The sequence below is a fragment of the Diceros bicornis genome, chromosome 26, assembly GCF_020826845.1.
Source record: "Diceros bicornis minor isolate mBicDic1 chromosome 26, mDicBic1.mat.cur, whole genome shotgun sequence".
In the NCBI taxonomy this organism is placed as follows: Eukaryota; Metazoa; Chordata; class Mammalia; order Perissodactyla; family Rhinocerotidae; genus Diceros; species Diceros bicornis.
Window position 1 is genome coordinate 3,350,800 of NC_080765.1, and position 23,890 is coordinate 3,374,689.

General features: G+C 48.9%; 1 protein-coding gene across 1 annotated transcript in view; it reads right to left on the reverse strand.

Annotated features, from left to right (window-relative positions):
- STYXL1 (serine/threonine/tyrosine interacting like 1) overlaps positions 1 to 23,890 on the reverse strand; it is a 62,658-nt gene that overhangs the window by 14,109 nt on the left and 24,659 nt on the right. Inside the window, exons 3-8 of the mRNA XM_058569026.1 lie at positions 21,038 to 21,099; positions 17,448 to 17,586; positions 12,563 to 12,708; positions 6,254 to 6,399; positions 6,023 to 6,120; positions 4,294 to 4,406 (exon numbers count right to left, since the gene is read on the reverse strand). Of these exons, the coding sequence (XP_058425009.1) occupies positions 4,294 to 4,406; positions 6,023 to 6,120; positions 6,254 to 6,399; positions 12,563 to 12,708; positions 17,448 to 17,586; positions 21,038 to 21,099 (704 nt within the window). The remainder of the gene's footprint in view (positions 1 to 4,293; positions 4,407 to 6,022; positions 6,121 to 6,253; positions 6,400 to 12,562; positions 12,709 to 17,447; positions 17,587 to 21,037; positions 21,100 to 23,890) is intronic.

Here is a 23,890-nt window from a genome sequence, read left to right on the forward strand (position 1 = left end):
GATGAATATTCACATAAATCAATCATCTAAGCTTCCATCTTAGGAAACTAAAAATAGAGTAAATTAAATCCAAAATAGGCAGAAGAAAAAGAAATAACAAAAATCAGAGCAGGAATCAACGAAATTGAAAACAGGAAATCAATAGAGAAAACAACGAAACCAAAAGCTGGTTCTTTGAAAAGATCAATAAAATCAATAAGTCTCTAGCCAGGCTAACTAAAAAAAGAAGAGAGGACACAAATTACTAAATCATAAATGAACAAGGAGACATCACTACAGAGTCCATGGACATTAAAAGGATAATACTATGAACAACTCTATGCCCATATAGAATCTAGATGAAATGGACCAATTCCTTGAAAGACACAATCTGCCAAAACTCACACAAGAACACACAATCTGAATAGGCCAATATCTATTAAACAAATTGAATCAATAAAAAAATAATCTTCCGGGCCGGCCCCGTGGCTTAGCGGTTAAGTGCGTGCGCTCCGCTGCTGGTGGCCCAGGTTCGGATCCTGGGCACGCACCGACGCACCGCTTCTCCGGCCATGCTGAGGCGGCGTCCCACATACAGCAACCGGAAGGATGTGCAGCTATGACATACAACTATCTACTGGGGCTTTGGAGGGAAAAAATAAATAAATAAAATCTTTAAAAATAATAATAATAATAATAATCTTCCAAAACAGAAAGCACTGGGCCCAGATGGGATCACTGGTGAATTCTACATACAATGGAGTACTATTCAGCCTTAAAATGGAAGGAAATTCTAAAACATACTGCAACATGGATGAACCCTGAGGACATTATGCTGGGTGAAATAAACCAGTCACAAAAGGACAAATACTGTATGATTCCACTTATATGAGTTACCTAGCATAGTCAAATAGAGACAGAAAGTACCATGGTAGTTGCCAGGGGCTGGGAGGAGAGGGCAATGGGGAGTTGTTGTTTCATGGTACAGAGTTTCAGTTTTGCAAGATGAAAAGAGTTCTGGAGATTGGTTGCACAACAATGTGAATGTACTTTACAATACTGAACTGTATACTTAAAAATGGCTAAGATGGTAAACTTTATATTACGTGTGTTTTGTCGCAATTTTTAAAAAATAATACAGAGCGGGGCCGGGGCAGATCTGTGCAGTTACAAGGTTTACTAAATCCTGGCCAGGTCAGAACAGGCCCTTGAGGACCAGCCATAACCACAGCCTCCCACACTCACCCACACACCCCATTTCCAGCCCAGAAAGCATCTCCTGGGACTCAGAGTAAACGTTGAAGGCAGGAAAGACAGACTTATTCTGCCTACCGAGGAGACAGAAAGGTGAAGGGACATGCTTGGGTCACTCTTGGTGAGCAGCAGCACCCAGCCCAGGGCCTCATTCTTCGGACCGCAAGGCCAGCACTCTCCCTGCTGCCCTAGGGTCCTGTTTAAAGCCCAGATTCTCAAGCTGGGCCATCTGGCTTTGGATTCCAGCTTTGCCACTTGCAGCTGTAGGTCCTCGGCAAGTTACCCCGCCTCTATACGCCTCCTGCCAAATGGGGATAATAACGTGACAAGGGGTCACTGTATTTTCACTACACATGAAGTACTTAAAACAGCCTGGCGTGGGAAGCACTCTGCTAATGTTAGCTATTCTAGCGCCTCAGGAGTTGGTTTCTGTTTTTTCTCTGAAGATCTTGAAGGGACAAAGCTATTCCTAGCAGTTTAAAGGCCCTGAAATTGATTTCTTAAGGGTTCGCTGACTCTGGGATCCCACATAACGTTGTACCAAAGCTTCGAAAGCTCAGGACAGGGGTGGGTCAGGGTGCCAGGTTCTTCCCAGCTCACTCCTCAACCTCCCACTCTTGGCCTTGGTGCCCCACGGAGCTGAGCTGGGACCATAAACCCAGGAGGTGGTGTGGAGTTTAGCCTGCAAGCAGCCCATACCATGGGCTCTGCTCATCATAGCTGAGCTGACGACAGCCAGGGACACAGCTTCCCCAGTGCACTGAGAGGACCCTGAGGACCACACAGACAATGGGAGGCAGGCATGTCTCTCCAGAGCCCAGGCAGCAGCAGAGCTGAGCCCAGTCAACCCGTGTCAGCGATCCAGGGTACTCCTTGGTAGCAGGAAAAGCTAACTGCCACACAGGACTCACTCAGTCTGCAGAGGACCCAACAAGGTCACAGTGGCAGTCCTTCCCGACCCCAGCTCTGGGAGCCAGGCAGCTTTTCTGGCCAAGAGTCATCCAAATGGCATCTCTGGGCAGAGCATTCCACAACAGGACTTCTCTGCAGGTGAGACGAAGATTGCTGCTCCAGGAAGGGAGCACCAAGCTTCTGAGAGCGGGATCGTCTGGATCTCAGGGGTCCAAGGGCCTCTCTCCACTCACCAGGACAACCACGCCCAGATGTCCACCACCCTCATTGCTGGAGTTGTGGATCTCTCTGCAGGCACTGGTAAAGGTCAGGGTGCGGGCCTGCATGCGCCCCATTGCAGTGGGGGCCTGGCCCTGCTGGGGAACTTCGAGGAGCGGAGCAGGAGGCGGGGCCTCCTCTCTTTGCTCTCGCTGCAGCCGACCGGAAGCAGCTGCAACCTCTGTTTTTGATGCGGCTGGAGAGAGGACTGTGATCTGCTTCTCAGGGCTAGGAAACATCGCTGAACATCAGAGTTGGAGGGCTCCAAAGACCTTTTTGTGCCCAAGACTCCCAGTGAGCAATGAGGAAACCCGGGGCCACAGCAGGGCAGGGGCTTGATGAAGACCACCAAATTGGCCTCCTTCACACTCCAGGGCAGCTCAAGTCCCGGCCACAGCCCCACCCCCAGCTCCCTGCAGGCAGGTGCGCTTGGCCTGCCTTCTGCCAGCTTCTGGCCTTCTCTGCATGCCAGCTCAGCAAGGCTGCGAAGGAGAGGCCCCTTTCAGGACAGAGCCCCTTCCTGGGGAGGGGGCCGGAGAGGCATCTCTACAGAAGCAACAGCACAAGCCCACCCCCCCCCCACCCCCAGTTATCAGCGACACCACCCCCTCCCCAGCACTCATCCAAATACTCCTCGAGCAGGCAGGGACCCCAGCACAAGGGCCCCCAACAGTTCACCTTGGATGGGGTGAGAGGACAGGGATCCAGGCCTCTTGCTCCAGGCCTCTGATTCTGCATCCAGACTCTTTTCTTTTTTAAGGTAGTAAAATACATAGTGCCTGGCATCCACCACTCTACTGTCTATAAATTTGACTACTCCAGGTCCCTCATATAAGTGGAATCACACAGTATTTGTCCTTTCGTGACTGGCTTATTTCACTCAGCATTATGTCCTCAAGGTTCATCCATATTGTAGCAGGTGTCAGAATTCCCTTCCTTTTTAAGGCTGAATAGTATTCCATTGTATGGATATACCATTCATTTATCATCCATTCATCTGTCAATAGACACTTGGGTTACTCCCCCTCTTGGTTATTGTGAAGAAAGCTGCTATGAACATGCGTATACAAATATCTGTTTGTGTCCTTGTTTTCACTTCTCTGGGGTGTATACCCAGAAGTGGGATTGCTGGATATCCAAGACTCTTTCTAGCCTGCAGTTTCACCCGCAAAGAGCACACTGGGTCAACATCCGAAACGCTGGCAATGGGTTCTGACCATGGTCATTCTTTGTCCCTCCCCTTTCTCCAAACACACCCGTGGGCACACGTGGGAGCTTTCTGGGTCCTGCCCAAGCCCTCTGAAATCATGCACAAGCCATGCCAGACTAGGCCTCTGTCCCCTTGGGGCAGGTCTGCCATCCCCTAGTGCAGTGGGAAAGCACTATCCTGGGAGTCAGGAGCCCTGGGTTCTCACTGGGTTTGTCATGACAGGTCCCCGCTTCTCCCATTCTGGGCCCTGCTCTCCTCCAGGGTAAAGGAAGATTGTTGGAGGGGGTGTGCCCTGAACCCTGCCAGCACAGCAATTCTATGACTCCAAGCAGCAGCCCAAATGTACCTCCCTTAGAGAACCCTGAACAAATGCTGGTGGACAGACTGACGGCAGTGAGGGACATGGAGATGGTGCTGCTGGATGCAGCCTTGCCCAGCCTGTGTCCCTGGGCTGTTCTGTGTGCCCAGCCTCAGCCTCTACCCGGATCATTGGGACCTAGGCCTTGAGTGTGGTGTGCAGGGTAAAGCCCTGGACTTGGAGCTCCCCTCTCTGATCCTTCCCCCTCCCACCCCCCAATTAGGGCCCTGAGGCAGTGCCAGGGCCCCATTCCTCCCAGGTCCAGCTTAACTCCACCTCCTGGAGGAGGTTGTGGGCCGAGCCCACACCAGGGAATGCATACCTTCAAGGTCTGCTCATTCTGGTGCATGAGATAGGCCAAGACGGCAGCACAGCTGCGGCTGATGCCCAGGGTGGAAAACACGAGGATGACAGAGCCAAGCTCGAGGTGAATTTCTGCAAAAGGAAGAAAAGATAAGGAACCACATGTGGCCTTCTTCCCTATGGACCTGAGTTGCTGTAAGATGACTCGCTTCGATGGGCCCGTGGTCCAAGAGTGGGCTCAGAACCAGCACGCCATGGTCTAGGCAAGTTACGTGACATCTCTAGGACATCGCCTGGCATTGCTTCATCGCCTGGCAAGGGGGATCCTCAGACCTAGCCAGCAGTTCAAGAGAATCACGCCTGTGCATTCAGCATTACCACGCAAAGGTAATTTTTTAGCTTTTCTTGGCTCTCCAGGCTTCCAGCCCAGGAAGCTCTGCTACCAGTTGGCCTCTCCAGGTGGGGACGAGAGGATTGTCCCCCAAGGGCACTTGGGTGCCAACAGAGGCAGTGTAGTGGAGGTGCGAATCCTGGCTCTGCCACTCACTGGCTGTGGGGCTTGGGCATGTTACTTTAAGCCACAGTTTCATCATCTGGAAAATGGGAGAGCAGTATACGACCTACCTCACAAGGCTTTGTACTGTGCTTAGCCCAGTGCCTGGCATAGGAATGTTAGCTGTAACCACACCTAATAACGCCCCTGAGGCTGTGAGTCCTGCCCACTGAGCGGTGGGGAGGAAGTCTAGGCTGGCATCCTAGGCTGGTCTAGTCACCCCAAGAACCAAAGATAAACATACCGACACAGACTCAGAGATGACTAAGGCCAACTGCCTCATCCTATGGATAAGGAAACTGAGGCACAGAGCAGTCAAGGACTGGCCCAGAGCCACCCAGTGAGGTGGGGCTGGAGAGAGGCCTCTGTGCTACAGGGCTCTGCCACCCCATGCTGGAACACGTGGCAAGTCTCCATCTCAGCTCCTAGTCAAGTTATAGTTGCAACGTCCTGGGCAAATACGGGATATGGGCCAAAATGCCCTTCTCTGGCCCCTCAGCAGCTCGGCTCTGGCTGGGGGTTGTGTTGGTGCTAAGCAGGTTGTCCTGGGGTAGGGCCTCTAACCTGACTCAATCTCACTCTCTCCGGGGTCCTGCTCTCCTCGGGCAATCTCGAGCCCTGGGAATGACTAGAAAATCCACCCTCAGTGAGCGAAGCGACTGGCGGGCACTGTGCGGAGTGGGAGGACAGAGGGGCACTGGGCGCACACAGGATCACACTAAGTCAGAGTAGAAGGGCTCTGGAGTCTTCCTTTCACCCCACCCCGCTGACCAGACAGGAGGCAGGGATGGAGAGAGATGCACCTCCAGGCCCCCAGAGCAGGACTCCATGAACGTATGCACCCATGGTGGGCCAACACCCTCATTTCACGACAGGCCAACAGGTACAGCAAGGCCAGAGCTGGGGTTTGGCCAGGCCCAAAACGGCACAGCGGTCCAGCCAGGGTCAGTACACCGGGTGCTCAGTTCACAGTCTGGTGTTCTTATTTGGCCCCACTGCCCCCGAGGTAAACACATGGCTGGCCATATTGCCCGGGGCCCCGGGGAGGTGGGCTTGTCCATACCTGGCCCAGCGTGTGCTGGGCCCTGCTCTCTCTCTCCTGAGCGCTGGAGTGGAAATCAGGAATAGGGGGTGGACAAGGTTGCTCTCCCCCGGGCACAGGCCAGTTGCTCCCTGGTTAGAGAATGCTCCTTACCAATGAAGTGACAGAGGTGGCGTAAAAAGGGGGAAAGGTTGGCTTCCAGGGAGTCTTCTATCTGGATGTGCAGAAGCTTGTCAGCGTCACCTACAAAACTAAAGAGAAGAAAAGCCCAGGTAGCTGGGCAGACACACACGCAGCCCTTGCAACTCGACAGATGCGTGGCGCTAGGAGTCTTGTATAACTAAATGACACTCAATACAAAAAACCAATAGTATTTCTACTCACAACGGCCCTGTCTCCATGGAGACATTGACATGTGCTTTGATTTTCAAATCCTTCTGAATTTTAGGGTCGCAGGCTTGCCTGAAATTGCCCAGGTAGATCTTGCCTGGCATTATTTCAACAGGGTATGGCTGAAATGCATCCAGTTCCTGAGGTGGAAAAGGAGAAAGGCTGCTATACAGAATATGAATGCTATATATAATATAAGATAATACTCCCCAGGGAAGAAGTTGTTTTGTTTTTTGGGGGGTTTCTTGAAACACGGCTCAGTAAACAGAAAGATAATTCAGGACAGTGAATGAGCCTGAGATCCGGGCATTCAAAGAGATTGGCAAGCAGCAACTTGCATGAGGAGTCAGGGGCCTGGCGGTCCCTAAGGACCCTAAAGGACGGAGCCACAGCATCGTGGGACAGTGTGCCAATCTGAACACTGACGTCCCACCTCCCTCCACGGCTCCTGTCTACACTTTGCCAGGTGCACAAAGATTGGAACCGAATATCCCATGGCCCAGAGCTGCGTAAGCCCAGGGTGTGTCTAGCTGGGAGAGGGGGAGAGGGAGAAGGGATAGCATTTTTATTATACTTGGAGGCCACCAGAATTTAAACACCTTAAAAAAAAACAGTAAAACTACTCGCACAGAGCCTATCTGTCATTAGGAAATGAGTTCTGGTGTAGAGAGGCAGGGAGAACAGGACACCACTTAAATGGAAGCTTACTGAATTCCATGGCCAAAGTTATAATAAGAAAAATTTCAGTTTCTTTGAAAACCAAAGAAACAAAGAGAAGGATTATTTCTACATTTCCCAAAGTGTGTTCTCAGAAACACTGGTCCCTCACAATGCACTGTGAGAAAAAGGCTTAGAGAACTGCGTACATATGGGAAGTAGTACCCGTGGTGGCCCTCGCTCAGACACTCACAATGTACATTAGCAATTAAAGGCTCGAGAAAGTCCTGCAGCAAAGAAACCCACTAACCACAGCTACTATGGAAAACACTATGGAGTTTCCTCAAAAAATTAAAAATGGAACTACCGTATGGCAACTAGACTTCTGGTGGTGGGTACAATGTAGTCTATACAGAAGCTGAAATATAATGATGTATACTCAAAATTTATATAATGTTACCTCAATAAAAAAAAATAGGACTATCATATGATTCAGCCATCCCACTTCTTGCTATACATCCAAAGGAAATAAAATTAAATCACTATTTCAAAGAAATATCTGCATCTTCATGTTCATTACAGCATTATTCACAGTAGCCAAGACATAGAAAAACCTAAGCACCACTGACAGATGAGAGGATAAAGAAAATGTGGTATATACATACAGTGGAATATTATTCAGCCATGAGAAAGAAGGAAATCCTGCCATTTGTGACAACACGGATGGACCTTGAGGGCATTCTGCCAAGTGAAATAGGTCGGACAGAGAAAGACAAATACTGCATGATCTCACTTACATGTGGAACCAAAAAAAGCCAAATTCATAGAAACAGAGAGTAGAATGCTGGTTTCCACGGGCTTGGGGGGTGGGGGGAGGGAATAGAGAGATGTTGGTCAAAGGGTATAACTTAACAAACTTCCAGATACAAGACGAGTAAGTTCTGGGGATGTAATGTACAGCATGGTGACTGTAGTTAATAACACTGAGAAAATAGATCTTCAATGTTCTTACCACACACACAAAACAATGGTAATTATGTCAGGTGATGGAGATATTAATTAACCTTATTGTGGTAATCATTTCAAAATACATACATGTATCAAATCAACATGTTGTACACCTTAAACTTACACAATGTTATATGTCAATTATATCTCAATAAAACTGGAGGGAAAAAATTACAAAATTTGATTGTTCCAAGGAAAGATTACTAGAGCGCCAATCAGGTGGTTAGAAAAAATTGTCATCAAGTAATAAGACTAATCTTATAAACTAAGCGGAATACAGCCAGAAAAGCATGCCAGTCTAAGACTGTTCTCAAAGTCCCAGGGAACTGGGAGCCGGTGGAACTCTTCCTAATGGTTCCTGGGGCAGCCTCTTGTAGCTTTGATGTTTGTAATAAAACAGTGGCTACATATTTATCGTTGGCATGGATTGAAAACTTACTTGTGATAGTTGGTAAAATAGAACCTAGGCATAACCTCAAAAAAAAAAAAAAAAGAAATCCACTAATGTTGTCTAAACTGATGTTTCCAATATGATCTGTTCAGAGACCCCTTTTTTCCATCGGTATTCCATGGAAAATGTTGACTTCTGTAATTTCAAACGTCAAATCCAGTTCTAAAACTCCGCTGGCCCCAAGTCTGACTCAGAAATAACATCTTAAGTAGCTCAGGCTACTTTGCTGTCCACTTCAGTCCTTCAGAGCCTTCTGGCCTCAGCACACCTGCCCTCCGGCGAATCCACTACAAGCCCACATTTTTCCCAAGTTATCAGCCTCAAAAGCCTTTATCAAAGAGCAGACACCAAGCTGAGGCAATCCTCAAGTTTGCGCAAGGGACTATGACCCTTCTACCCGCAGGCAGGCCCACTGCTTACAGACGTGACCCAAAACGTCCCGTCCCCCGGTGCTCGGGCTGACCCCACCCAGGCCACTCAGCCTGCTGGAGCCACATGGAGTCCTAGCTTCATTGATCAGTCTCACAAACGCGCATCACAAATCCGTCAGCTCTCTTCCTGATGCTTTCACACCAGTTTCCCTTCCTCTGGTTGTACGGGCTGCGGGGAAGCGGGTGTGGCATGGGTAAAAAGACATGGAGCCAGAAAGAGCAAGCGCAGGCGAATTCTAGATGACACAATTTGGGCCACCTCACTGACAAATCTAAAGGAAATAGGTATCTCAAATTAACGTGTCCAAACTGAGCCCACTGCCTCCTCCCCCCACCGCCTCCTCCTTTTGTGTCCCCACCTCAATGAGCCACACCCTGGCCACCTGTCACCCACATCTAAACCAGGGCCTTATCCTAGACTCCTTCCTCTCCCCTGCCCCTCCTCCACGGCTAATCAAAGCCACTCCCTAAATATTTCCTGAATCCGTCCTCTCCTCTCCATCCCTGCCTCCCAGCAGGTCTCCCCCAGATCCACTCTGCCTGCACTGATCTGCTCTCCACACTGCAGGCAGCGCTGATCTTTCTCAAGTGCAATCTGACCACGCCACCCCTCGACTTAAAGCCGTTCAGTGGCTCACCATCATCTAGCTCGAGTGTGGTCTTCACACCTACGTAGTCACAGCACCCCTTTGCTCAAGGTGAAGTCTTATTTAAGGGATGCCACGTGTAAAACAGAGGAAATTAGAAGTCGCTCTGTCTAAAGTAGAGAGGCTGTCTCGGAGCCCAAATTCTGTGCCTCCATCTCCCCTCATAAGAGGAGTTCCTTGGGGAGCGGTAGGGGCACCCCTGCTTTACAGAGTGTCAGACACATAACAGGAGGGGAGAGGGGCTTCCACTCTTGCTGCCAAATTAGCAACAAAGGTCCCAAAGTGGGGAGAGGCAAATACTAGGCACCCACATTCTAAAGACGCCACAAACAAGGAGGGTAGAACTCAGCCCATCAGGTCCTCCTAGCGACCACCAGCCACCCCCTACCCCCTTCCCATCTGCATAAGTCACGGGTGTACACACATCAGAACTGACCAAATTGTACATTTAAATATGTGCAGTTCATCCTATGTCAATTACACCTTTCTAAGCCTTTAAAAAAAAAGGCGGGGGGATGAATTATCAGCAGTGTGATGTTTGCAGAGAAGAAATACTCCCTGCATACGCTGCAAAGCCAGTACGGGAGCCAGGAGGAGCGCCTGGCAGGTAGGGAGATTGGCTGCACACCTGTTGAGATGAAAATCATAGTGCAGTTACCTCAGCAGAAGGAGGGGACGCAGGCATGAATACCTGGGACTTGGGAACACGTATGACCTCAGACAGCGGTCCCTGCGTTTTCACGCAGGCTGGCAGGTGCAGCCGAGCCAGCAAGGCAAGGAAGGGCTGCAGTGAGGTCTGCCTGGGCCCCTTTCCCCTCCGTCACACTCCCTTGTTGCTCGTTCTGGGATGCAGGTGAAGGACTGTGGATGCAGTGGGGAGCAATGGGCTGGCAAGGGAAAGGAAGGGAACTGGGGGGTCCACCTGGCAGGAAGTCTCAACTGGCTCTCTCTGAAGGATCCTCGGTAACAGATGGGGCTCCTGAAAACCAGCACCAAAGGCCACCAGCAGCACACAGAACCAGGCCGGGCCAGAGCGAGAACAAGGTACTGGGCCACCACTGGCAGCAGCCAGTCCCACAGACAGGCCCTATTCTGGAGCCCCAGCACGAAACGGGCCAGGCCCGAGAGAGAGGAAGAGAGGAGGCGTCCTTGAAGCTAACGCACACCTCCCCACTCCCAGCCCCAGCAAACTGAAGGTTGCCCAGCCCTGGGGGCTGGGAGGAGATGAGACATGATGCAGATTTGGGATTGGAGTGTTAAACTGCCCTACCTTATAGTGGACTGTTTTTACTCCCTTTTAAAAATTTATTTCGGGGCCGGCCCTGTGGCGTAGTGGTTAAGTGCGTGCTCTCCGCTGCTGGCGGCCTGGGTTGGGATCTCGTGCGCGCACCGACGCACCGCTTGCCAGGCCATGCTGTGACGGCGTCCCATATAAAGTGGAGGAAGATGGGCACGGATGTTAGCTCAGGGCCAGTCTTCCTCAGCAAAAAGAGGAGGACTGGCAGATGTTAGCTCAGGGCTGATCTTCCTCAAAAAAATAAATAAATAAAATAAAAAAATAAAAAAAATAAAAATTTATTTCAAAAATACACAAGAGTGGGGCTGGCCCTGTGGCTTAGCGGTTAAGTGCGCGCGCTCCGCTGCTGGCGGCCCGGGTTTGGATCCTGGGCGCGCACTGACGCACCACTTTTCCGGCCATGCTGAGGCCGCGTCCCACATACAGCAACTAGAAGGATGTGCAGCTATGACATACAACTATCTACTGGGGCTTTGGGGGAAAAATAAAAAATAATAAAAAAATAAAAATTAAAAAAAAACAAAAATACACAAAAGTAGAAAGAACAGTATAATGAGCCCCTGGATCTATCAACCCTCTGCAAACATTATCAACTAATGGCCAATTTTGTTTCATCTATATCCCCACTGACTTCCCAACCCACCATGGATTATTTTAAAGGAAATTCCAGACATGAGATCATTTTACCCATAAATATTTCATTATGTATCTCTAAAAGATAGGGACTCCTAATTTTTTTTTTTTTTTGGCAAAGAAGATTGGCCCTGAGCTAACATCTGTGCCAATCTTCCTCTATTTTTGTATGTGGGACACCGCCACAGCATGGCTTGATGAGCGGTATGTAGGTCTGCACCCAGGATCCGAACTCGCAAACCCTGGGCTGCCAAAGCAGAACGTGTGAACTTAACCACTACTCCACCAAGCCAGCCCCAGGGACTCCTATTTTTAAAAACATAACCATACTAATGTCATCAAATCTAAAAAAATATATAGCAATAATTTCTTACTACTATCAAATATCCAGTTAATATGCACATTTCCCCAATCGTCTTATAATATGACTAGATTGAAATTTTTCATAACTGAAAGTGGCCAGAAAGTATGGAATCTGCCTAAGGTGTTGCTAAGAGCAGGAATGAGAGCACAGCTGAAGGCAGTTGTTGGAAAGAATGAACCCCTGCATGTTCACATTCCACTGCATTCAGACTCTTCAATACACCAGGGACCGGTCCCTGCCTGCCCATCATGGCCACCCAATGCTTTCCTTCTATGCCCTCCCCCCATTCTCTTCCTCATGAGCTCCTCCTCCTCAGGTTTGGCTCTAGGAAGGAAGGGGCTCTCCTCTGGGCTCCGGACACCTGGGGCGGCCCTTGTCTCCACTACTAGACAAGAAGTCCTCATAGGGAGGCACCGCTGTCTCACCCTTTTTTGTATTCTCTGGACCCAGCCAGGGTTCGTGGGACCAGAGAGCTAAGAATGGAGAGGCAGCCTCGAATCATGACGCTCCTGCCTGTCCAACTGTGACTACAGCCCACCATCCAGAACTCCCCCTGGGATCTTTGCCCTCTAAACAGGGTCCAAACGCCACGCTGGCTTTTGCCTGAAACTGGCGATGATAAATTCATCATACTGGACCAGACCTCCTGGCTGCTCCAAGTTCATTTCCCAAGCAGAGGCTTCGACATGTCTTCCATCTTTTCCATGCTGCCTGCCTCCTTCTCCTCTCTCTCCTACCCTGCTCCCCAGTGCTCCGTCCCCAGGGGAAGCCCATGCTCCCATCTGAGCCTGCCTGCGCTCAGCACCCTGCCTTACCTGTGGCATCCAGATGATCTTCTGTGTCCGGAAGAAGTGGTACATGGCCGAGAAGCGCTCGTAGCCCCCCTTCAGGATACGGATGGGGTGGCGGGTGAGGTGGGTGAGGGCTTTGCCACACTGAATGGCAGCTCCGAGCACCGGTCCTAAGAGTGGAGACCAAAGAGATGAACGTGCTCACCATTTGTCTAAAGCTCCAGTGGGTAGCCACTTTATTCTGAAAAGCAATTATCTAGGAAGCTGAGGCAAATATAAATACAGATGAGTGCTACAATGAAAATTTAAAAAGCAACCTACCACCAAGTAAGTTGATCTTTTTTTCTATGAACTCTGAGATTACACATATATATGTATCTCCAGATTGTTACAAGGAAAGATGATTTAACATAAGGGAAACGTCATATATATATTGTACACCATATATATATAGTACCATATACCATATAATCAAATATTGCATACCATACAATTCACCTATTTAAAGTGCATAAATTAAACAGTTTTTAGTATATTCACAGAGTTGTGTAACCATCACCACAATCAATTCTAGAAAATTTTCATCACCCCAAAAGAAACCCTGTACCAGTTAGAGGGTTTCACTTCCCCCCAAACACCCAGCTCCAGGCAACCACTAACCTAATTTCCCTCTATGGATTTACCTATTCTGGACATTTCATGTAAATGGGATCACAGAACATGCGGCATTTGGTGTCTGGCTTTTTTCTCTACATAATATTTTCAAAGTTCACCCACGTTGTAGCGTGTATCAGTATTCCATTCCTCTCTGTGGTTGAATAATACTCCCTGTGTGGATCGACACGTTTTGTTTATCCATTCATCTGTTAATGAATATTTGGGTTGTTTCCACTTTTTGGCTATTGTAAATAATGCTGCTATGAACATTCATGTGCAAGGTTTTGTGCACACATGTTTTCATTTCTATTGGGTACATACCTAAGAGTGGAACTTCTGGACCATTCGGTAACTCTACGTTCTACTTTTTGAGGAAACACTAAACTGTTTTCCGTAGCAACTGCACCATTTTACATTCCCACCAGCAGTATATGAGGATTCCAATTTCTCCACAGCCTCCTCAACACTTGATATTATCTGTCTTTTTGATTATGGCCATTCTAGAGGGTGTGAAGTGATATCTTTTTGTGGTTTTGACATCAATTTAATCTTTCATGTCTTCTATGATCTGCAGAACCACTATTAGACTGTGTGCAAATCAGATATATGTGACAGGAAGTTTGCATAATTAAGGCCAAGCCAAGATATCCCGAGGCCAGGAGCTGACCCTTAAACAGTAACAGTGTGCAGCAGACTCTGGAGAGCCAGCTACAAGGAGGAAGGGAAGGGCAAGGACTCTGACTTCTAGACTCAAGCTTTGTCCAGGGAGAGTCGGCCAACTCTAGCAGGGGCTCCTGAGGATGTAAGTGGCTTGAGACCCATCTGGAGAGGCTGTATTTGGAGGAAGAGCCTGGAGTCAATAGCCAGGCCAGGAGAGAACCTGTAGCTGGCGAGACAGGAGCCAAAGGCCACCCCAGAGGGCCAGGCTTGGAAGCCAGAGAGGTCTGGGTCTCACGGTGCCATCTCCCCCTTGAGCAAGAGCCTGAAGAGCAACTGGCAGGTCAGAGGGCCCAGGGGAGTCAGGCAGGGAGTCCAGGCACACTGCTGCTGCCTCTAAACCAGACAGCTGCTCCGCCGTGTCACACGACCCGCTGGAGGCTTATTCACACTCAGGAGTGGTGGAGTCAGCGCTGGAGGAAGGCCAGTTTCCAGCAGACAATTAGAGACTCCAGCCGAAAGCCATGGGAACATCCCAGGGCCTGGGCTATCCAGCCGAGGATGTAATGGGGCTAATATTTTAAATGAAAATTTAAATTTTTGAACATTAAATTTGTTCTTTTTATTTTTGTGAGGAAGACCGGCCCTGGGCTAACATCTGTGCCCATCTTCCTCCACTTTATATGGGATGCCGTCACAGCATGGCTCAACAAGCGGTGCGTCGGTGCGCGCCTGGGATCCGGACCCGGGCCGCCAGCAGCGGAGCACGCGCACTTAACCGCTACGCCACGGGGCTGGCCCCTAGGTTTGTTCATTTTTATTCCCATCAATCCTGAGTTCTCCACTGACACAGGTTTCCCACACTTTGAACTGGGGCGCCCACTGCTCGGGGGGTGGGGGACAGCACCAGGAACAAGGGGGTCACCACTCAGCTGGGTAAGTTAAATTATTTTTGGTCCTTAGCCAGACAATTGTCTTGAAAGTCAGGCTTTGTTGAGAGAGGAGAAAAGGAATCCCCAAATTCCCAAAGCTTCCCTTCACAGTTGGTATGAATGCCCCAGCCCGGGGAACTCCACCCACACATATCAAGGGCCCAGCTTGGAGGTCTACACTCCATATATTGCGAGGAAGGATGATTTAACATCAGGGAAATGTCTTTCCTACAAGAAGTGGGCTGCCCTTTGTACGCTAAAAGGAGCTTGGAGAGAGAGTCCCAGAGCAAAGACAAGGGAAGATACTTCTTGGGTTCTTAAGAAGAGACCCAGCTGAGGAGGTAGAAACACACCAGCTGGAGGGGGAGCTGAAAACAGCTTGTGCCCCATTCTCCACTGGGAATCTGAGGCGCCACAGCAGAGGTGGGGAGTGGTTAACCTGACGCTGGAGACCAGCCTGATGCTGGGGGGAAGACGCAGCAGGCCCGAGATGAGCAGCACCTGTGGGAGGCCAGGGGGCGCCTGGGTAGGAGGGCACAGGGCTGAGTCCCAGGAGCCATTGCCGTACACTGCCAGGTGGAGGGAACCCCTCACGTCTTACACTAGCCGTGGACATTTCAGCTGCGACACAGCAAGGGCAGATGCCAGAGAGGCTGAGCTGCACCTCACCCAGAGGCCAGCAGGAAAGGACCACACAGAGCCCAATACCTGTGTCTAGGGTGTGATGAAGGCTCCCCGCCACGCCCAGATTTCCTTGGGGTCTAGGAGGCAGGTGCTTAACAGTGTAAGGGAGAAGGGGGTGGAGAGAAGTGGTCTTTTACCCAAAAGACTCTCTATTTACGTGAAAGATGCCATTTTAAAGGAGAAAAGTTGCCTTGAGCGGGCAAGGTATATGCACGTGTGGTTTTGGTTTTTGTTGTGTTGTTGTTTTGTGGTGGTTGTTTCCACAAACCAAGTGAGAATGGGGTTTCCATTCCGAGTGAGAACAGGGGCTCTATAGCACAGTGAAGTCAGTTATAGAACAGAGGGGGTTATCTTTATCGACCACCAATTCCTAGGGTTTCAGTGTCCAGCTACCATCCTAGGATTGCAGGCCAGAGTCCAACAGGATGAGCTTAGGGAAGAGGGGACAATTTCCTGGCTAAGGACCTCCTGGGAAGATTGGTTTTATTAAAGGTGGAAGCCTAGCGCCACCCAGTGACCACTGGTGTGAATGCCCCGGCCCATGGACCAGCCCCACATATTACGACTGAGCCACAAGCAGCAGAGCCCCCATGCCAATGGCAAGGGGTGTCAGTCCAAAACCAGAGGCTGGCTGGAGAACATAGCGGAGTCTCAGTGAAGCAGATTAGACCTGACCACCTTTTAACGCTCCGACTAGGGGCGGGAGGGACCGCACTGTTCTCCACCATCACTATCCAGGCCTTGGGAGACCCACAGAGCCAAACTGCCTGGATTGAATCCTGGCCCCACCACTTACAAGGTGTGGTGGTTTAAAAAAAAAGTCCACAAATTCTTTCAAACGTCTTCCTTTAAAAGGTTGAGCCCAATTCCCCTTCCCTTGAGGGTAGGGTGTACTCAGTGACTTCCTCCCAATGAACAGAATGTGGCAGAAGCGACTGTGTATAAGCAGCAGGCGGCTTTCCCTCGCTCTCCCTCTCTCGGATCACTAGCTCTGGGGGAAACCAGCCGCCACGTCGTGAGGCTGTCACAGCAGTCCTGCGGAGAGGTCCACGTGTCAAGGAACTGAGGCCTCCTGCCAACAGCCAGAACGAAGCTGAGGCCTCTTGGCCATAGCCATTGAGTCAGTCGGATGCAGACCATCCTGGCCCAGTCAACCTTCAGATGACAGCAGCCCTGGCTGACATCTTGACTGCAACCTCAGGACAGATGCTGTACCAGAACATTGCAGCTAAGCTACAATGGAGTAACTATGGGAAACTATGTGATAACTAACGTCGGATGTATTAAGCTACAGAATTTGGGGGTAATTTGTTACACAGAAATGGACAACTCATTCACTAGGTATGGGACGTTGGGTGAGTCCTTTTCTGGGCCCCGATTTCCCCATGTATAAAATGAGGATGTTACCTATCAGGAGACAATTCTCCATGGTCTCTCACGTTTCCACATGTCCTTTGAACAAAGGCACTGGCTTTTTCAAGGATATTTATATAACAAATAGCCTTGGAAGATAGAGCATTTCTCCCTCCAGAGCCAAGAATGGGCAGGTTTTCCACCCATTATGAAAGATTCAGGCCCCCTAAGCTCAGAGTTCTTCTCCTATAATACAACACACTGTGTAGATAGGTATTACTTGGCCCTTTTCATGTCACCCTGTGAGAACTGGGACTGGGGTACCAGGGCAGGAAAATGATGACACTCTGCCTGGTTTTATTGCTCTGAGTAATCAAGTCCTTTGTCTCTGACCCAGGAGCCTCATGTCTTCTGCCAGAACCTATGAAACTGTGGCTGGCTCACCTGTCATCTTGCAAGAAAGGAAAATCCTCAGACCCTTCCAGTTCTCGACAGCCCATCCTCACAGGGTTGTTCTGCAGATCGCATGAGTTGACCAGGCAGAGCACTCAGTATGGCTGCTGGCAGGTGGCACAAGTGTTCGATAACTGTTAACTATTATTCTTGCTGCCATTGTAAGAACTCACCTTGTCTGCTCTCGTCAGAGCTGTCATCATCATCGTCGTGTTTTAAGATCTCCAGGAAGCTGGTGTTGTTATCATACACCACACAGTATTTCACACACTCCAGATCCACAGACTCCGGGATAAGATATTCATTTGCCTTCTAAAGAAATCACGAGAGAAGCCTGTTGGCAGGTGGGCTCAGCTGAGCAAATACTCGCTGAGCACCAGCACTGGGAGGACCATGACCATTCCCCGACTACACACACACGGGCATGGAAGCACCGAGAGTGGACTGGAGAGTCTGCTGAATTCCAAGACCTTCCACACCCACATCCCTGCTGCGAAAAGCTGACCACAGCTGGCTGGACCAGAGATAAGTGCCTGGCCAAAGAACAGCTGGTCTACCTGACCAACCCGCAGCCTGTTAGGTGCCCCAGCACGAGTGCTGTCAGAGAGGCGATGGCCAACTGAACTAACAACATCCTCTCTCTGGGAGAGAGTGGTCAGCAGTGGGCCTAATCCAAAATCCCCCATAAAGAGGGCAATAAGCAGAAGGCTTGAATAAGCAGAAGTCGTGAGCAAGCAGAAATCATGAGGCCGACTATAAGCTCAAACAGAAGCCCGGTGAGAGTGGGAACTTTTGCTCTTTTTCAGTCACCTATGTATCCTGAGCTTCCAGAACAGTGCCTGGCATGTGGTAGGCCATAAATATAGTTAAAGGAAGGAACAGGCAAACAGGAGCCATGAGGTCATGAGGAGTCGTCGGGGAGTGGCTGAGTGGCCGTCATGGTGGACCACAGGGGCAGGAGAGCAGATGCCTACTGCCACGGAGGTAACGAGCTCTCACAGGACCAGACCGCTCAGCATCCCAAAGGGTGTTCCAGAGCTCAGGGAGGCCTGGCTGGGCTGCGGCTAAGAGGTTAGTCTTCACTTGTTCGCAATGCTTCCCAAAAGCCCCCACTCCTCAGGAGAACCTGAGCCTGACTCTGTCCCTTGCGTCCTGGTCTGGCTGACGTGGAGGCCCTGAAAGAGGACCTGCAGCTGGGACAGGACAAGCGCACACCTGTTCTACTACTGGCAGTGAGGTAAGGCCTGGGAAGCTCTCCGGGACTCAAAGGGGAGAAACCATATTTGTCTAAAGGAATTAGGAGACAGATGGCACTCTGAGCAGGACGTAGACGTGTGATGATGAGGAAAGAGGGGTTCTGGGTGTGGACAAGATCATGAGCAAAGCGGAAGGTAGGAATAGCTCGCGGAGGCTGGAGCAGGTGGGGGAGCAGGAGAGACGTGGCTGGACATTCACTCATTTATACAATAAACGTTCACTGAGGACCCACTTCACACTTACACTGTGCTTGGTTCCGGAATACAGAGACTCAGAAAAGAAAAGGGAAATTCCTGAGTTGGCCTGGAGAACTCAGAGAGGCTGCACGGGGCAGGAGGTATTTGAGATGAGACTGCAAGAGCGAGTAGAAATTTGCCGCATGGACAAGGGCTGGGGGTATTCCAGGCAGAAGGAACAGCTTCCAGTCATTCATTTTAGTCAACAAATAGATGCTGAGCACCCACCAGATGCCAGGGGCCAGACTGAGCATCCGGGATACAATGACGCACACAGCACACACACCCCTATGCTCACGGACAGCAGTGTTTTCAGGAGACCACACGTATTCCTAGATTTTAAGACCACTGGCTTTAAGATGTACCACGGATTTAATAACAGTTGTAATCAAGAGGGTACATAAAAGGAAGGTTTTACTGGCATATAACAATATTTCAGGCAGGGTAGATACCAACTGGTCCCCAGAAAACATGAACCGGGGCTCTGAAGCCAAGATGCCCTCCTTGGCGCTCCTCCTCTTTGCATCCCCTGCATGCTGACTCCACCTTCTCAGACAACTTCCTCCTGCAGCCCGAGTCACGGCCACCAGCAACACTCAGGCTCCCGTCCCCCAAATGCCACCACCGGAATAGAAAGAGCCGCCTTCTCTAATCCCTGCTCTGATTCGCTCAGGTTTTGTCCTAGGCCCATGGCCAACCACCGTGGCCAGGGTTTGCATGCGACTTAGGGTGAACCACTAGAATCCCATGGCTTGAGCAGGGAGAGGAGCAGTTCCCCTCAAAAAAGTGGGGGTGCTGGCAGAAAAACAACAGATGTCCAGCACATCCACTTTTGAGGAAAAAGACACTGCCACGTTAAAGGCACAGATCAATTGTAGGATGTATTCCAATTTCAGAAATGTTAAAATATGAGGAAACATCTCAGAACCAAGGAAATGCAGGAGGGCAATGTCGTCGAGGTGTCAGGTGAGTGTGGAAGCGTGCCGGAGATGAGGCTGGAGTGGGGGTGGGATCAGACCTGAGAAGGCCGTGAACACCGAGTTGGGGGCTTTGTGTCCTGCTGGGGCTGGAGGTCCCTGGAGGCCTGCAACCTGCTGGCTGGGAAGTTGGGGAGGGGAGGCGAGAGGTGTCGCCTGGCTGAGGGGTTCTGAGGGGCTGAGGCAGAGAGAATGTCTCTTTTCCAGAGCTAGGGGTGCTGCCAGAATCCAAGGAATTTGAGAGTTGAGTTGGAGACTGAGGGCTATACATGATGAAGGGGCTTTGAACAGACCCAGAAAGCAGAGAACGGCCTGAAATGAGGATTAAGACCTAGAGTATGGAGCCAGAGAACTGAAAATCCCGGGAGAAAAAAGCAGATAGTGGTGGATTGGGGTAGGGACAGCGGGGTGTTAGCAGCAAGCTCATCTGGGAAAAATGCTTGAGGCAGGGCCCGTGCTCTTTGTTGAGTGATGCGTGGGAAGGGGCCAAAGGGCAGGCACAGATAGCACAGCAATTTTGCGAGACAAAATTTTAGAAGCAACATTGACAGGACAGCGAATTGCATGTGGATTGTCGAAGCTGGAAGCTTGGGTGAAATCTCTGAGCAAGACAGTGTGCTGACAGATATGAAGGAGATCAAGGACAGACCAATGGTTTTCTTTAGCAGCTGCAGGAGAAAATGAAGCTGAATCAAGGAGACAGAGAAGAAACGGGAGAGTAAGGGAAGCTGGAAGTCAGGGGCAGAGGCTGTGGCGGGAACTGCAGAGGTCAGAGATGGATCCCGAGTGAGCGCTGCCAGGCTTGCTGATGACCCGAGAGAGGCGGGGCGGGGGAATCACTGAATGCAGGGCTCTGTCTCTTTAAACAGCTAGAATGGACAAAGGAAGATGGGAAGGGAGGGACTTCCATCTTTGGGTTACAGTAACTACCTCTACACTTTACTGTCTGTGCCCTGAGCAGAACAGAAGCTCATGAGGGCAGGGACAGTGGACTAAGACATCTTATATTCTGCTGTATCCCCAGGGTCTGGAACAGGGCCCAGCACATCAAGGAATTAAATCAATATTTGTTTAACTAAGCTGTTGACCATGACGGGGGCGGGGGGCGACACCTTAGGGAGTGTGTGAGAAGTGGGGAGACCCTCGTGGTGGATGCACAGGGCAGTCCTGCCTCTGCTGCCCACAGAGTCCAACAGCAGGTGCCACCTCCTGGATCTCAGAGACAATCTCCCATTCTCCCCACCCCCCCACAAGGTCGCCAGGCTGCCCCAGATTCTGACTCTGCCAGTATACCTTCTTCACCCGACGGGCCGTAATCACATGGCTTTCATCATACTCCTGTTTGGAACGCACATCTGAAAGGGAAAAGTATTGAACTAATAACTGTATTTGCAAAGCAGCACATGACCAAATTACTTAGAGCACTTACATCATCATCAACATGTAATTTGTTTGGCAGTTAGGTGACAGGGACTGACAGTTTAAAATTCAGGGTGTGTTGTTTCACCACCCTGGGCTGCCCACGTGACTCCCTGCCCCATCACATCCACACCACACACCTCCTTAAAGGGCAGTGAGACTTTGAATCTTCGATTTAGGGCGAGTTTTCTCTGAGATCCAAAACAGCAGGGAGGGGAGAAATCAAAGTCAGAGTGAGCTCAGACTAATGCCCCATGGAATTTTAGACCCAAATTCAGACTCTAGAACTTAGGACCTGAGGTTCTAATGTCCCTTCTAGGACAGAATGTGTGGTATTGTTGCTCCTCAAAGTTGGGAAGGACATGGGACAGGAATTGAGCCTTACACGTAAATCCTAAAAAGGACTGTGATTCAAAATATCCAAAGGATTTTTAAAACTCAACAATAAGAAAACAAACAACCCAATTAAAAGATGGGCAAAAAATATGAAGAGACACCTCACCAAAGAAGATATACAGATGGCAAATAAGCACATGAAAAGATGTTCAACATCATATGTCATTAGGGAACTACAAATTAAAACAACAATGAAATACCTCTCACACCTATTAGAAGGTTGAAAATCCAAAATACTGACACCACCAAATGCTGGTGAGGATGTGGAGCAACAGGAACTCTCATTCATTGTTGATGGAAATGCAAAATGGTGCAGCCACTTTGGAAGACAGTTTGGCTGTTTCTAACAAAACTAAACATACTCTTATTAGCAATTGTGCTCCTTGGTATTTACCTAAATGAGTTGAAATTTATGTCTACACAAAAACCTACACACAGATGTTTATAGCAGCTTCATTCATAATTGTCAAAACTTGGAAGCAACCAAGATGTCCTTCAGTAGGTGAATGGATAAATAAACTGTGGTCCACCCAGACAATAGAATATTATACAGCACTAAAAAGAAAAGAGCTATCAAGCTGTGAAAAGACATAGAGGAAAGTTAAATGCGTATTATAAAGTGAATGAAGCCAATTTGAAAAGGCTATGCCCTGTATGATTCCAACTATATGACATTCCTGGAAAGGCAAAACTGTGGAGACAGTAAAAAGACCAGTGGTTGCCATGGGTTAGGGGGGAGGGAGGGATGAATAGATGGAGCGCAGAGGATTTTTAGGGAAGTGAAACTACTCTGTATGATACTATAACCATGGATACATGTCATTATATGTTTGTCAAAACCCATGGAATGTACACCACCAAAAGTGAACACTAATGTAAACTGTGGGCTTTGGGCAATGATGATGTGTCAATGCAGGTTCATTAACTGTGACAAATATACACCCCCGTATGGGACGATGACAGTGGGGGAGGCTGTGCTCGTGGGGGGGTAGGGGGATATGGGAACTTGCTGTACTTTCTGTTCAATTTTGCTGTGAACCTAAAACTGCTCTAAAAATAAAGTCTATTTAAAAAAAGTTATAAGAAAGCGCTAACCACAAAAGAAAATATTGAAAAATACAGTTAAGAACTTCTAACTCTTTTCATCAAAATATAACATTAAGAAAGAAAAAGGGCAAGCTATGGAGTGAGAGAAAATATCTGTTAACACAAAGAACTAACAAAAGACCTGCATCCAGAATATATAAAGAACTCATAAACCAATGGGGGGAAACTTCAGATATCTGAAGATGTCTTTATTTTAAGACATCTTAGGAAACAGCTCAGGCTGCATCCCCAGGAGGACCCAAGCCCCCCTTAAAGTGCCTGCCTGAGAAAATTCCAGGCTGCAGAGAGAACCTACCGTCTGTTCCAGCCAGTACCTGAAGACAGGCCCGTCCCCCAGCCGCTGTGTGCGGAGGAGCCTAACCTTGATGAGCCCCTTAGCAAGCCAGATGGGTTTCACATGGACCAACCCCCCCCCTTTTCCTAATTTTTCACTTCCCCCGACTCTACTGAGTCCCTACTCACCCCCTCCCCCACTTCCTTTAAAACGCCCAGTCTCCTCTGTGCAAATCGAAGTGGAGTTCAGTTCACACTGGACTCTTTTCCCTACTGCAATAGTGTGTTGCTGATTAAATTCTGTCCTCACCACTTTAAATAGTGTCCAGCTTTGCTTATTTTTGACACTATTTAGCAAGAAGAATGAACAAACTACAGTATAGTTACATATAACAACATGAGTGAATCTTAATATAATTTTAAGCAAAAGAAGTCAGAAACATGGTCTGTATGGCTCCGAAACAAGTGAAACTAAGCATGGTATATTGTAAGCTCATTTCATTCATTTATACAGATGTGAAAATCTGAAATGAATAGTAAGCCTATTCTAACAGTGTGCACAAAAAATAATGTATCATGATCTAGTAGGAGCTATGTAATACTAGAAAACCATATATTAAAGGAGAAAAATTGCATGTTCATTTCAATAGATGTAGAAAAATTTCAATTCATATCATGAAAAGAAATTCTTAGTCAATTAGGAATATAAGGCAACTTCCTGAACCCGATGACACCTTACTAAATATCTACAGCAAACATCATGCTGACTGGTAAAGGGAGAAATGAGTCAAATGCTATCACTGTTCCTCTTGAACACTGTACTGGAGGGCAGAGGGCACAGCAATGTAGTGAGATAAGAAAAAAGTATATAAGAATTGAAATGGAAGACATGCAACTGTCATTATAAACAGATAAATATGATGGTCTATATAGAAAATCCAAGAGAATCGC